General features: G+C 47.5%; 1 protein-coding gene across 1 annotated transcript in view; it reads right to left on the reverse strand.

The window, feature by feature from the left end:
- EEPD1 (endonuclease/exonuclease/phosphatase family domain containing 1) overlaps positions 1-14,388 on the reverse strand; it is a 62,033-nt gene extending 47,645 nt beyond the window's left edge. The window contains exon 1 of the mRNA XM_023919427.2: positions 13,342-14,388. Coding sequence (XP_023775195.1) covers positions 13,342-14,195 — 854 coding nt within the window. The 5' untranslated portion in view covers positions 14,196-14,388. The remainder of the gene's footprint in view (positions 1-13,341) is intronic.
- Positions 14,389-15,213: the final 825 nt, after the last annotated feature.

The raw sequence follows: 15,213 nt of genomic DNA on the forward strand, positions 1-15,213 counted from the left end.
GTTATTCCCAGGAACCGCCGCTTGTGCTCCCGCGTGGAAAGCCAACAAGGGAACATGCTAGCCTTCCGAAAAACCATACTCTGTGAGAAGGAGGGGATTAGGAGGGAACAATGTCAGAGTGTCTTCAGTGAGCTGGAAGCAATCCCAGCTCCTAGCTGCACAATGACATGCAGGAAGGAGTTTTGAAAGCTTCTCAGTCACAGAGGACCCCTGTGTGCCAGGCTCGGAGACGTCTGGATATAAGAATGGCCTTTACAGCATAAGGATGCAAGAGGACTACCGAGCCCCCTATGTAGACCAGCCCTGGCCAAGCAGGGAATGGTGGCTCAAGCTTAGCTTTTCCTTTCTTGGCATTGGGTGCTAATTGTGTAGCCCAGATCCTTAACCTTATTTAGGTCAGGGGCTCCAGCACAAAACAGTCTCAGAAACACCAGACTTGTGTGGGAAAGTCTGCTTCATGCAGGCCCAGAGCTCTCCAATTATTGGAGCTGAAGTGCAAATGTATCTTGGAAAGGGATGACAGGAGGAAATTGTGCTTCATGGGATTCACATACTGGTGCAAAATTATGTCTTGTGCAGCTTTTGGTATGATTTGCATGTTTGGTAACAAGCTCCAAGGCAAACTCTTAACAAGTTCCAAGTCAAGCAAGCTCGTAACAAACTACATGCAGGGCATGAAACAGGATTGTGTGGATGCTCATGATGTTCCCCATAGGCTCTCTCTGATGCCCTGGCCACCCACTGCCATGCCACACATGCCTCCAGTTTGCCACTGATTTTCTCAAGCTTGAACAGGTGCTAACATCCCAAAAGCAGTGGAGAAACGGTGAAGCTGGCCATGCAGACACCCCCAGGGAGAAGGAGCTAGAATATTGAATGCTGAACCCTCATGACAATTTTATTGGATTCCATAGTAGACATGAAACAACATAAAGAGGGCAGCAGTGATTTTTCTCAATGGTGTTTACAAACTGCAGGTCTACAAAGTCCATGGAGGAGAAATTATAAAGCTTTTACAATGCTGATCCCACGCCTTTTTGATTATTCTGAGGAAGAAGTAATCATTGCTCCATGGAAAGCATTCCAGATTATTTGAAGAGGTGTGCCTCACACAGACTTTGTTAGCATGACTGACTGCCTCCTAAAGCTGTGCTATAAAAACAACCTATAAAAATAATCAAACCAGTAATTTAATACCTATGGGCAATAACACAGTACTAAAATATATCTTGCCATTCATTGCACCCATAAGGCAAAATGCCAGTATGGAAAACAAGATATAAAAACAGGGTGACAGGGAAACATGCAGAAGTGTTTGACTGGATGAGGTATTCAGGAGGATGAAAACCAAGGAATAATCAAACTGTCCAAAATTTAACCACCAATTCAATGGGAAAAAAACTTTTAGATTTGACAGCATTTCCAAGAACATCCCAATTTTGAGGAGTAGACCTGGGAGGTAGAACTTGAGCTAAGCACAGGGAGTAAAAAATGGAAGCAACAGTCTCTGTGCTTTTTTTGGATGGTGGATTCATGCTGTTAGATGACCCTTGCTCCTTGATAACATGAAATTGGCCTGCAGCAGCTAAATACACAAGGAAATCCCATCTCCAGAAGAACTGAAGTTTTTAGACCATCATAGTTACATTCCTACTGAAAAACACACTTGGGTGCGAGTAAGGGAGCACACACACTTCGTGCTGGTCTGGCTGGAGATTCCAAAACATATCACCAAGCACTCTAAAAACTGGGGCACAGGGAATCTTGTGTGGGCAACTCAGGCTTTCTCCTACTAATACCAGGGATTAGCCAAATCAAGTTGGCACTGATGACGAACGACACCGCCATGACAAAGCTGATATTCCTCCAGTACTTTCTATTTTTAAGAGATATTCTTAACAGCATGCTGTGCTGCAGAGCTGCTAGACAAAAAGATTCTTCTGATATAAATTCATCAGTCTCTCCTCGCAGAGCTGACATCTCCAGACACTATCTTCAGGAAGATAAGATGCATATGGAAGAAGAACTGTAAACTGTCAGTGCAGCATGCACCCGCACAGCATAATCAGATAGGAAAAAAATACTGAGCACTCACAATGACAAGTGCCTAAGGTACATACAAACTCCTTTAAAACAACTGCTCTAGGAAGTTAAAAAAAATACCATGTCCAACACATCAGGAAGCCAACAAGTAATTTTTCTGCAGAGTTTTTAGTACCTCTGAGGAACAGAAATAGAAAACATAAATACTTTTTTTCCTTTAAAGCAATGGTATAAGAGCCTTGTCTAATTGCAAGAATTCCTAACACCCCCTGACATAAAAGGCGAGGCTGTAGTTTTCAGGCAGCTTCTACCTGAAACTTGATGTATCTTCAAAGGCACTGATTTTCAAACTGCCTGGCAAGAGGCCTTTTTCTCAGAGAAAGAAATGCTGCAGCACATCTTGGAACAAGAAGATAGCATTAGAATGATTTGGGGGAAGTATCACAGATGATCCAAGGAAACTGAAGTCCTCAGCCTTGTAGGTGAGAGATGATATTCAACCCTCATGGTGTGAAGGCAAAGGCTTGATCAAGCAGCATTTGAGATAACTGGAAGTACTTAAGATATGATAAGACAGAGAGCCAATTGAAACCAGTGAAAAGGCTTTAGATTCAGTAGGGGTGGAAAGAGGATACGGAAGGGGGGGGCGGGCGGATCATGTTCAGGTTGCAAGAGCAAGCTTCAAAGATAAGGTCAAAGACAGAAGAAAATACATGACGTAATTTCCTTTCAACCTATGGACAACCAATACACAGATACTTGCCTAGTATCTTACTTTCAGTTTCTTTTTGCCAAATTTCAGAGCTCAGCTGGGCAATACAGGTCACATCATCCTTGCATCATCCTTGCATACCTCTCCGCAAAAAACCTGCTACACACACAGAGAAAAGAAAAGGAAAAAAAATGGCTAGAGAAGCAAGTCAAACCACAGCCAAGTCCAAGTGCTCTCAGTTTAAAACAGAAATAGGAAACACCACATGCTTGGAGGTGGCTTTTGCACAGCTTCCATCCAGCAGCAATGTTTCCGGAACTTTTACAGCCCAGAGTCAATGTTATTCAAATATCTACCTGTATCTATATCCATGAGCTGATGACTGAAACCTTATCTCTTCCTTTAAGCCACGGCTTCCTTTTGTGCAGCGCTGCGTTGCACTAGAGAGCTCAGAAGCAATTAAAGCATGACATTGTGGGGTTTTCTTGGTAACCAATGGGTAGTCTCCACCAAGAGAACCCTCTGGGATGTGTTGGGAGTATCTCTGTCTTTCTGCCAGCAGTACCAGCCCCCGTGCCCTCACCCAGGCCACATGCTGCTTATTGCTCAGTGCCGTGTTTTCAGGAGAGCAGCCAGCACAGAGGGCAGTGGGCAGCGCTGGCAGCCTCCATTGATTATGAAAGGGGACCGTAAACACAGCTAGAGATAATGCAAAGAGCTGTACAAAGGACTAGCAGGAAGATACAGACAGATAGATAGCCAAAAATTGCACTGTCATTGCTGCCAGAATCATAGGAACACTTGGGCTGGTCAGAATAAAGGTTACAAAGTGTAGCCAGGTACCACTGCAGCATTTTCTTGACAATAACATTTATTTTAGCTCTGAATTCACCGGCAGCTCCGGGGTTTTGTGTATGGGGGCAGAAGCTCTTGCAGACACAGTGTAGTTCCTGTCCTATGTATTGTGGTGCTGGTATGTGCCTCACACCAGCAGCCCCACACTTCACAAGAGGGGAACAACTCAAAGATTTCCCTAAGGCAATCCTTATGGAAAGGGACCCCATCATTGCATCTGGTGGAAGAGCAGTATCTGCCTATGTTAGCTTAAGATGGGATTACCACTGGAAATTTCCTGCCCTAGTAGAAAAGCAGACTGTTTTAAAACAAATCATATGGGCTGCTCCCAGCTAAGACTGTCCTCCCTGACAGGGGTTCACACAACTCCATATTTCTGCCTGCTTAGAAGGAGAAAAAAAAGAGGAGTGAGGTAGTCATTTAACATTCTACAGGCAGTAAGTTTGACAGCAAACCTGTAGAACTTGCCTTGCATGTATGAAAGGAAAACTTGCCTGACAGTTCATTTTTCAACACCAAATTAAGACCTGCTTTTGACACAACACCCTGCAATTGAGTGGCACTGAAATGGAACCACACTTGGTCTTATTTGTTTAAACAGAATAAATAAAGAAACCAAATACACGGTTTCTAAGTCCACATCCAGCGCGTATCCAACGGCACACGGCTTCCAGTCTGGCAGAAAGGTGGCTACCCTTTACTCCAGCCAAGCAGCTGAGCAAGAGAGGGGAGGCACTGACCGGCAATTACCTCAAGTGAGCCTGCAGCAAGCCCTGGGCAGCTGAGCGCCTCCGCACCCGCAGGGCTGTGACCGAGCGAGCGGCACGGAAGCGGAGGGGAACAACGCAGCTATAAATACCAAGGAGTCGAAGGATAAGTCTGAAGGCAAAAGCAACAGCCTCTTTATTCCGCCCGCCTCCTGGAGCAGAGGGAATGGTGGCTCTGCAGGACTGGCGTGCGGCAAGCACAGGGGATTCAGGGCAGGAAGGCTGCCGCTGCTGCCTCACGCAGCCGAAGCAGAGTTGATCAATTAGCTCTTCAGTAACCCATTAAAAACCCGCTCAGCTGTGAATGGCTTGGACAGCTGCTGTAGCTAAATCTGCACAGGAGTTCGAGCACGTTACCTGAAACACCTCTAAAAACAGGGAGAAAAACAGGCACGCAGAAGGAAATCTCCTGGTTCTCCCTCTTTATCTGTAAGCCCACGGTGAGAGCTGCTCCCAGGTATAGCCTTGCCCATTGGGATGTTCACCACAAAGGGCAAAAGGGCATTACTGTGCTCACCCCCAACTCCATGACAGACACAGGGACAGAGCAGACGGACAGAAAGCCTGCATAGCCATGAAGCTCCCTTCCAGACGGCCTCGGTCAGAGGGATTCCGATCCATTCTGCACAAGCAGGCTGCATTCATTCCACTGCACTCACAGTGCACATACAGTATGCCCTGTGTTCTCAGCCAACCCTAGCACACACAACAATATAACCCCCCAGATGTATCCTTCCTTAGGAATTGTTTTTTAAATTATATTTTTATACAGAGTTGAATTTCTGGAACAATGCACGCACATGAGGCACATGCAGGGTAAACTTATTTCTCTTATTCACTGGCCTCTAATAATTTTACCACAGGCACTGAAAATAACAGCTTGGCGCTGATGCCAGGTTCCTTCCTGCACAAACCCCCAGCAGCAGGGATGGAAAGGAGGTCAGCAGCACTGAGCCTCCCCAGCAGTGACCGAGCAGTTTAAAACACTCATGCCATTTGAAAATGCCACATGGTCTGATCAAGACATGAATATGCTGTATATGCCAGGGGTGAGATGAAATAGTTTATTGACAGAAAACAGCCTTGTTTACTGTGGCTACATATTCCCTACACATTTATCTACCACTGATATGATGCCCATTCCGCTCTCAGCACATACAAGGCATTTTGGAATCCACTGTGGAGCACCCAGGACTGAGATGAGGGAGAGGACCAACATGAGAAAGGAAGCCTCTGGTAGGTCTCCCCCTCCCCTCAGCAAAGCCTTTGTGCACTTTCTCTCTCTGATAAATCAGTGGGGGTCACCAGCTATTACTCAAACAAAGCACAGTACCTCTGTAAAATAATAATGAAAAAAAAAAAACTGGAAGTGAAGAAGCTACTGCGTTCCTATTTTTAACCACTGTTATTATTAAAGTGCCACAGTTCTTGTCTCCATCACCACACCATATAATAGTGTTGAGAAATTACTGCAGCATATTGTAATTATTTCAGTAAGGACACTGTGTTTCCATCTGTCAGCTTACACTTGCATTACAATGAAGAACAATGTGATTTAAAAATAAAGTTACACGCACACTGTAATCCATGACCTATCACCTCTTCTGTGCTCACCCAGCCAAATCTTGAAATCATGATTTGGGTGAGATTCCCAGAGAAACACTAATTAGAGACTAAAGAAGCAGGGTCCTCCTAACAATGAAGCTGTAGGAAACACACTGAAGCTCAACTCCATCAAGAGGATGCAGCTAAACTTGAAAAAAACTGATTGTGTCCTAAATGTCCCTGTTTAACACCACTGGAGACCCATGTTCATAGTGAGCTAGACCAGCGCTTGGTTGCAGGGACAGTGTTTTCCTCTAGTTAACAGCGACTGACCGAGTTTCTGCTTGCACCTTGTCAGGAACTTAGCAGCCCCTTGGTTCTTCTTTCCCAGTAAGAAATGAGAATGATCCTATAGCTCTTTTCAAAGACAAGGTTAGAAAACCACCCTTCCTGCAGCTGTACTGCAAGCTGCCAAACCACAGAAAAATCACAAAGCATTAAATATTTCTGTTTAGAGAACGAAGCCCTATGTGTAGGTACGTAGTCTGTCTCCTACACTCATGTGGGACAAGCTTTCTGAGAAGTCAGGCAGGATGAGCTTATAGTCTTGTGGCCTCTGCTTGTGATTTAGGAACAGGAGGTACAATATCACTTAATAATTCACCAATTTATGACTATAAATCAGCCAACCCTCGTTTAATCTTTGCCACATGGAATAAAGCAAACCTTGCAGGATCTGCAGGAATAAGCTGGCAACTCTGCTTTACCAAAATACCTGCAACATGAATCCAGTGACACAAAATAACATGTGCAAAATAGTCAAACATGCATGGATTGAAAATATGTGGCCATTAAGTGCTGCCAGATGTATCAATTAGACATGTTGGGAGAAAAGAATAATATGAACCAATGCTTTCTCCACTAATCTGTTTCATTTTAGTCAAGCTTTATGGCACAAGTAACAGTGGCAGGGCACGGTTATAATTTTAAAAAGGAGAAAAATAATGTTTATTTTATATGGATAAACCAGCCTTTAAACAGTACTGTTTTTCCAGCCACATTCTCAACTTTAAAGCAGATAAAAATGACTGGTTGGATACAGCTCTTGAATGTTCAGAAAATACGCTGAAACTGCAGTTGTGCAAAGTTAAAGCAATGCCCAGATCTCCATTTAAAACAGAAAATCCCTGGAAAGGCTACTCAGGGGTAATTTCAAGGGCCTGTCCTACATTCCTATGTCATATCTGAGGAAGGAAAGCTGTGGGGGCTGTGGCAACAGAGACCAAGCAGGATCAAACAGCTCAGTGCATTCACCTCTGAGATCTCCTGCAGAGCACGTGGCTCCAGATGCCTTCTCCAAGTGTCTGGACACAGGGATGGTGTGCGCCCTTCATGGTCTTGCTGCAAGTCAGCTTTTGATCTGTCCTGCGAAGACCCAGGAGCAGCAAAGTATCTCGAGCAAGCAGCCCATCTCCTGCAGGAGGAGCAGGTGATGCCCTTGTAGAGGGGCTCAGCACTGCATCCACAGGAAGCAGAAGTTTGGAAATGGAATTTAATTAATGTATTATTTGATTAATTTGAAGCTAACATCAGCTGTTCTCCCAGCAGTAGTCCTGAAAGGGGCTGGGACCCCTATCCAAGCAGGAGCAGTACCTCAGAGGAGCCCTAACCCCCAGGGAGAGGGCAGTGCTCTTTAGCATTAAGCTTGGCAGCATTCATGTGATTTTACACAGGCAAAGGAATGGGCCAAATCCTGAACAGGACTAAATCAGTCGAGTTTCATTTTACTGGAAAACTACATAACTCAGTGTCTGACCTGCTGCTTTCCCATGCCAGATGGTATGAAGAAGGCAGTTCAAGGCTCCCATTAGTCTCCAGTAAGTAAAATATCATTGGTCTCATGCAGGTGGGGACCAAAAAAAAAAAAAAAAGCCAACCCCCAAAACAACAGCTCTTCCATCACCCCATTTTTTTGTCCTCTGAGATATAAGAAAGTGCAAATTAATGGTGGTTTTATATGAATCATTTTTTCTACTGCTCATTAAAATCCCTTTGTGAAGTGCACATAAATGATATCATCTAACAATTCCTTTTTTCTCAAGTTTTCTCTGAAGTTGCAGGAGGCAGGATTTCCTCTCTATTACATAAGGAGAAGAGGGTGTATTTGTTCTTTTGCTGTTTAATACTTATTAGCATGGTCAGGTTACTCGAGCCAGGCCCTCTTTCCTGATCTTTTCTTGCAGGGGAATTATTCTTGGCAAGGCTCCAGCCTAACCCAATGGAGGGAAAACCAAGTAGCTTAACAAAGAAAGAGATATAAAACAGATGCACCTCAGGGCTTTGACTGACCACTGAGAGCTTCAGCAACAGCACAGAAACAACAAATACAAGCTGGTGATGAGCCTCTGAAGTACAACCATCGCTACTACCACAATAAACTGCTATGATGTCTGTTCTGTGGGGGTCCAATCTTTTTCCATCATCTTGGGAATGGGAAACACAATACAATCCTGGAGGCAAGGTACCACACCTTACCCCTTCCCAAGCAAATTAGCAAACTCCAGTTTGCTGGAGAACTGCCCCTTGTAAAACCCCACCTCTCAGCCCAGACTAAGAGACTGGAGTGGAAAGTAAAAGCCCCACCCTGTCATTTTGTGCAGGGGAACAATGGGAAAAGTGGTTCTACAGCCTCCAGCACCTAGTGCAAGCCGAGAAAGATTAAGTTTTCCTCATGTCATAATAGGAAGAGACTGCTTCAGAGGTTGGCTCAGAAACTTCTCTTTTTATTAGGTGACAAGAGGGTGTGCTAAAGGTCTCCTGGGGTGGGTAAGGCTAAGAAGAAGAACTTTCAAGTATGGTGGCACAGTAAGGGTTACCCAGGGCTTGCCTGTCCACCCCCTGCCTCCCAGAAAGCAATTTTGGGCTGAGGTCTACCTACTGTTCCCCCAGCTGGAACACTGACTTAGGTCTCAGACATAGAAACTGAGATTAATTTCCTGCCTTTGAGACACCTCCATGCTTCTGTCTAACCAAACTGAAAACAGCTAACCAGTTACAAACCTTGGGGAAAAAGGAGGACTGTCAGGTTGCTAAGGCTTGCTGTCCATGCCAAGAAAAAAAACAACACCAGTGCTAAGTACAAACCTTATACTGGTATTTGTTACTCTACAGGTGTGCAAGTAATAACTTTTTTTATAGTGAAAAGAGTCAATCACTAGAACAACCTTCTAGGGATGCAGAAGAACCACGCTGCTAGAGGTTTTTCAAACCTCCTTTAGATAGAGTACAAGTTCTGGCCTTCAAACCCTCTATCAATTTTCATTCAGTCAACTGCAAAGTGTGTTGACAAGAAAAAAAAAGTAGTTAAGAGGTCTTCACCAAGTTGCTTCTCAGTATTATAAAGCATCATGAAAACCAGTTGGAACTCCTCCACTGAACACCATGCTGGGGAAGATGCACAACTGACCCCTTGGCTACTTGCAGACTCTGAAGCACACAGTCAGACTGGAGTTTGCACCTTTACGGTGGTGCTGGTCGGTCTTGCACATGCCTGCCCCACACTTCTTCATGGCAGCACCCAGCTGGCACCCCAACACCTGACAGCCAGAGAAAGTAGTCACAGGGTGCCACAGGAGCCATGAGCTCAGTTTATGGCAAGGAGGGACAGGCCTGAGGCAGCATTGGATAAGGAATGGCAAAAGTACCCTTCCCTATGAACCTGGGGTATGGGACAGTTCTGGGGTACTTGCACCATCCTTGTCCAGGGGAAACATCCTCTGGGGTTGGAAACATGGTGCTACTTATTTTCCACAAAAACACTTGTTGCCTTTGACCTGAACTTACCCTTCTGATCACGCTGCCCTTACCCTACATTTTTCTTTACTTTTTTGGTGAGAAGAAGCAGTTGGTTCCCTCATTGCCCCTGAGAATGGGGAGGACGTGAGGGTCAGCTAGAGGGGATGACCTGCATCCCCGGAGACAGCTCTGATTCTCTGTCAATAAATCCCAGATTTTCTGAACAACACCTGCAAGAAACACCACGGGTTTGAGCAAATTCACCCCAGACTTGATACTTCAATCCAATTACGTGTCATGCCTCCTCGTTCATCGAGTTAAGCTCTTCTAAAATTACCCTGTAGTCCTCTGAATGAAAACACCTCGCTCCTTCACTTCAAACACTGTGATAAACATAGATCCTTGTAATATGAGAAAAGAGGGTGAGGACCTTGCTGTATTTCATTATTTTTGCACTACAGCAATGAATTTCAAAATAGCTTAGGAGTAGTAGTCATGCTTACTGATTTAGTGTACATTCCCTTCACTGCTCTTCAGAAATTTAGCACTTCTGGGAACAAGCGTGAAGACCTTGAATTAGTTTTCTTTTTCCTCTCCTCCCTTCAGCAGGTTACAAAATGACATTTTCTTACTTTTTGTTTCATTTGAATTAAAGTCTGGCCCTCTTTCCTTCCTGCACAACTGTTCCCTCAATGCAAAGGGCTGGAAGACAGGAGGAGCTTAGCCTTCTAGCCTCACCTGGAAAGAAGCAGTACTTTTCCCTGTTGTTAACACCTGAAAGAACAAGCCCAAGGGGTTTTAAAGCTACTTGCTGTGACCAGGTCATTAAAAAACAAACAAACAAAAAAACCACTTCAACCAACCAACCAAAATTTTTTTTAAAATCAAACCCCAAGGCAAAGCCCAACGCAAGCCTTTTAACTGGCATAAAAATCCCCAATATGTAAAATTCAGATTCTCTGCTTTCCTTTACACAGTTTTACTAATCTTCTTGACTTGCTGTGCTGCATTTCTGGACTTAAGAAACCAGGTGAGGCAGCTCCTGGTACTACAACAAGACTGTACTCCAGCTCCTGAGAGCACCCTGGACCACCCCAGACCACCACTGACTATAAGGGACCAGCAGGAAGGAACTCTTATTTATGCACATAAGGGCAGCAGCAAGCAGGTGCCCATTAGCACAGCTCAGGAGAGCACCTACTGCCACCCAAACAGCCTTCACATCCACCTCCAGCTTGGGTCATAGCTGGGGACTTGAGCAACACTTGTGGGACACCCACAGAGCACCTTGAAAACACACCCATGGATTTTGTGAGGCTGAAGTGCTGGTGAGCCCTGTGCAGTGATATATTCTTGCTTGGAGAAGCAAGAAGTGAATTTCTCCAGCTGACTATCTACTGAAGTTGATTTAGCTGGGCAAAGATTAGTTTGCAAGGCAATCTGTCCATTCCCAGAGCTGGGACGGAGACCATGGAGCTCAAAAGCAGAATGAAGGCATTTTCTGGCCCCAGCTGAGGCTGTTTTACAGGTACAGAGCTCCACTGACCCCAGCAATACTCACACAAGCAAGAGGAAATTCTTCCCTGAGTTACTGAGTATGGCTTTCCCCAACATGTATTTTTTTTCCTGCACAGTCTTGCTGTTTTCTGTTCCCACGTTTATTTTCCCAGGAAAGTTTTGCAGGCTTGTCTGTGGATACACATCACTCTCATTTCTTTCCAGCTTCTCATGTTATCACAAATTGGATCAAATACAGAAAACCATTGCATCGTACTCACCCTGTGTGATTGATGACACAGATATGTGCAATAAAACAGAACGAAAACAAGTACTTCTGTCAGGCTCCTTTGAAACTTCAAAGTAGCCAGGAGACATTTCACAGCATCCAGCACAACTAAGTGCCTGTTGGCTAAGCTGGACAGAAACTAAGCACCATGCAGTCTAAGGGCAAAAATAAAACAAACTTCTAGGGCCACGTTCTGCATACACAGTGGCCAGCTTGGACTAAGGCAGCTTTGTTTTATAAGCCACTACATCTCCCTGCTTTTTTGTAATAGGTGGGCCATCTTTTTTGGAGCTTTTCCCCCCCCAAAATGCTGAAGTTGCAGAACTGACAGCTAACACTTTACTGGATGAAGGCCTTAAAAAAACCTTTATATATGTATGTAAAAAATAGAAATAAATCACCAAAGTCACTTTTCTTCCAAAACTGTGTTATTAAAATTATTCTGAGACTAGTGATAATCTGAGTTTCTTTCCTCATAAGCTCCACTCTAGCCAACCAGCTGCTGCTTAAAAAAAAAAAAAAAAAAAAGAAAAAAAAAGAGCCAGAGAGAGAGGGAGAGGAGACAAAGGGGGAAGCACAGGATACCTGAACTAGTGAAGCAGAATACTGATAATGTTAGGCTGAAGCCATCAGCGTAACATCTCAATAACCCTCAATATCATCTTCATTTTGGGTATCAAACAGTGGTGGCTGTGAGATGAGATGACTGAGATGACAGATGTTTCCTATGTGGGAGCATCAGGCTCCCCAGCAGTGCACAACAGAGGTAACCCTGGCCACAAATACTGTACTGCAGCACAGGATCTCATATCACTGTCACCATCCTGCTCATATGCCTGACCTCTGCAACCACACCAACAAGAGCTGTTATTCAGCATATTATTGGAAAAGGACAGAGATAACAGTTCATCGGTGCTTCCTCTCCCCACAACATCCCTTTCACAGAGCTAAAGAGTCCCCTGCCCCTACTTATTTCCTGCTGGAAGTCTAAATGGCAGACAGAGAAAAAAGTTACCTTACCTCTGCTGTAAACTAAATGCCAAATCAGCTGGGACAGATTTGACACATGAAAAGTAAAGGGCTAGAGTTATTTCAAGAGTTACTGCAATCTGCATTTCTGTGGTCCAGCAGAAAGTTTAGTAAAACAGACGTCCCCAGCACTCTTGCTCAATTACAGACAAAAAACAAAACCCAGACTCCAAGCTTTTCATTTACACCTGCGGTACCATCCTGTTGGCCACACCACCAAGTGAGCTTGCTCAGTGCAGACAGGGCACAAAGCCTGCCACAAGGACAGCACTGCCTCCCCAGGCAGGTGCTCCATGTCTCACCCCCCCAAGGATGAGCAGTCCTCCAGCTCAGGTGCCCCATGACCACTCATTAACAAGCTGTGTCACCCTTGCGGGACGAGCTGTGGCATTCCACACCTGTTACACAGCCCTTCCCCTGCTACTGCCCCCCAGCTTCTGGCAGGAAAGGCAGCTCTCCGTGACACGTCCAAAAGGCTCTTAATGGAGAAACAATCCTTGACCAACCATTAACAGGCCTGAGGTGACCGACTGTAACAGCCCAGTCTCCCCTGCACAGCTGTGTGTACACACACACCTCCTCAGGAGCTCCACTGCCTATCGAGGCTTACAGCAGCTTGGTCAAGGGACAGCCACTACAGTCCCAGCTATGACTCAAACAGGGTTTCATGCAAGAAGTGGGAAACATTTAGTAATCCTGGGAAGGAGCGAGTCCCACTAGGATCACTCAGCAAGACTCCACAGCACCCAAACCTCAAAGCCTACAATCCTGTGTGGAGCTGGGCCTGCAGATCAGGTGCTGCCTCTTACCTGTTCTCCAGCAGCGTCATGCACACGACCTCCCGCACGCCTGGGTTGTTGGCCTTCTCGATGGAGCAGCTTTGCAGGTTCCACGTAGCCACCCTTAAGACGGGTCTGCCATCTCTCACCCCCCCAAACATCTCCACAGAGGGGCGAGTGGATATGATCTGGGTTGGACCCCCCGGAGGAAAGTCCAAGTCCTCGCTCTGGAGGCTTAGAGAGGTGGGGCTGGGGTGAGGCTTGGTCATGAAGTTGAGGCCACCATTGGTGTTTGTTGAAGGGGGCCTGGAGCGCTCTGCAAAAATCTGGTGCCTGATTTTGTCCAGAAAGGAGGAATTGATGCAGTCCATCCTCACCAGGTCCTCGATACTTTTGAAAGGCCCGTGCTCTTTACGGTAGTCCACGATGCTGTTGGCGATCTTCTCAGTGATGCCACGGATGCTCATGAGCTGTGCCGGGGTGGCGGTATTGATGTTGATCTTGGTGGCGGACAGGTGGTGCTCAGAGGCCGGGTCCTTGCGCAGGGAGCTGGGCGAGTGCTGCGCCGAGCTGCCCTTGCTGCTCACGCAGATCTCGAACTTCACCTGCTCCAGCTTGGCCGCCCCCACCCCGCTCACCAGCGCCAGGTCCTCCACTTTCTTGAAGCCGCCGATGTACTCGCGGTACTCCACGATGTTCTGGGCCACCACTCGGGTGACCCCGGGCAGGGTCATCAGCTCCTCCTCCGTGGCCGTGTTGATGTTGAGCCTCTCCTGGTTGACGAGGATGTTGCTGAAGTTGCACGCCGCGCTGAACTTGCGGCTGTGGCACAGGTCGGCCGGGTCGCGGGGGATGGAGCGGTGGCAGCCCAGGCTGCCCCCCATCTCACCGCCGCCACGGGCCGCTGCCGGAGCCGGGGGAGCGGGCGCGGTGCGCTGCCCGCCCGCGACTCATGGACCTCGGCGGGAGGCCGGCGAGGAGCGGGCGGCGGCGGGGCAGCTGCCCACAGACCCCGGCCGCCGCACGCGCCCGCTCAGCGGAACCCTGCGCCCCGCCGAGGGGCCCCCGCGCCTTTCCTCCGCTTCCTCCTCGGGCACCGCCGCTCCCCGGCGCCGGAGGAGCCTCCGCAGCCCGGCCGGCCCCGCTCCGGCCCCAGCGCTCGCCGCTGCCCCGCGCCCCGCCGCGGTAGTAGTAGCTCTGCGGGAGCCCCCGCCCCTCGGCCGGGCGAGGCGGGGCCGCCGCCGCCGCCACCGCCCCCCGGGCGGCACCCGCGCCGCGCCCGCCCCCGCCACAGCCCCGCGGGCACCGGCCCGGCCCGGCCCGGCCCTCCGCCACCGGGGCACCGCTCCAGCGCCCGCCGGGGGCGAGCCGGAGGAGGAGAGGTGACCTCCTCCTTCCCGCCTGGGCGCGGCGGGACTAAGAACGGCCCCGGTGCTGTCGCCTGGCCGCTGAGGGCAGGGTTTTTCCGGCCCCAGGTGAAAGACGCTGAGGTCTCAGCTGTTTTAGACGCTCCCTGCAGCATTACTGTCCCAGGAGTTCTCTGAGCTCGTCTATCTGCAGCTGGTGGGGCATAGGTGTGTTTTCAGACCTCGTGAAAGCCCCATCAGTCACCTCCACTGGTTCTGTGCTCCTGCTGGCACTGTGCTTTTATACACCGGGGTAAAGTTTGCAGTTTTTATTTTTCTTTTTTTCTTTTTTTGTTTTTAAATATCTCAAGCAATTGCAGGAGTGCTGAACAAACTGAAACTCTCCCCAGAATGATGCTTTTGGACACTTTAGGTCTGTATACTAGGTCTGTCTCAGCCGGGGTGATGGTCTGCAGCATGCCTAGCCCTTCCCTAAGAGTAACCTCGTTCTGTTCCGAAATCGTGGCTGTGTATTGCCCGTGTGCCTCGGCTAGAT

The sequence above is a fragment of the Cyanistes caeruleus genome, chromosome 1, assembly GCF_971803275.1.
Source record: "Cyanistes caeruleus chromosome 1, bCyaCae1.hap1.1, whole genome shotgun sequence".
NCBI lineage: Eukaryota > Metazoa > Chordata > Aves > Passeriformes > Paridae > Cyanistes > Cyanistes caeruleus.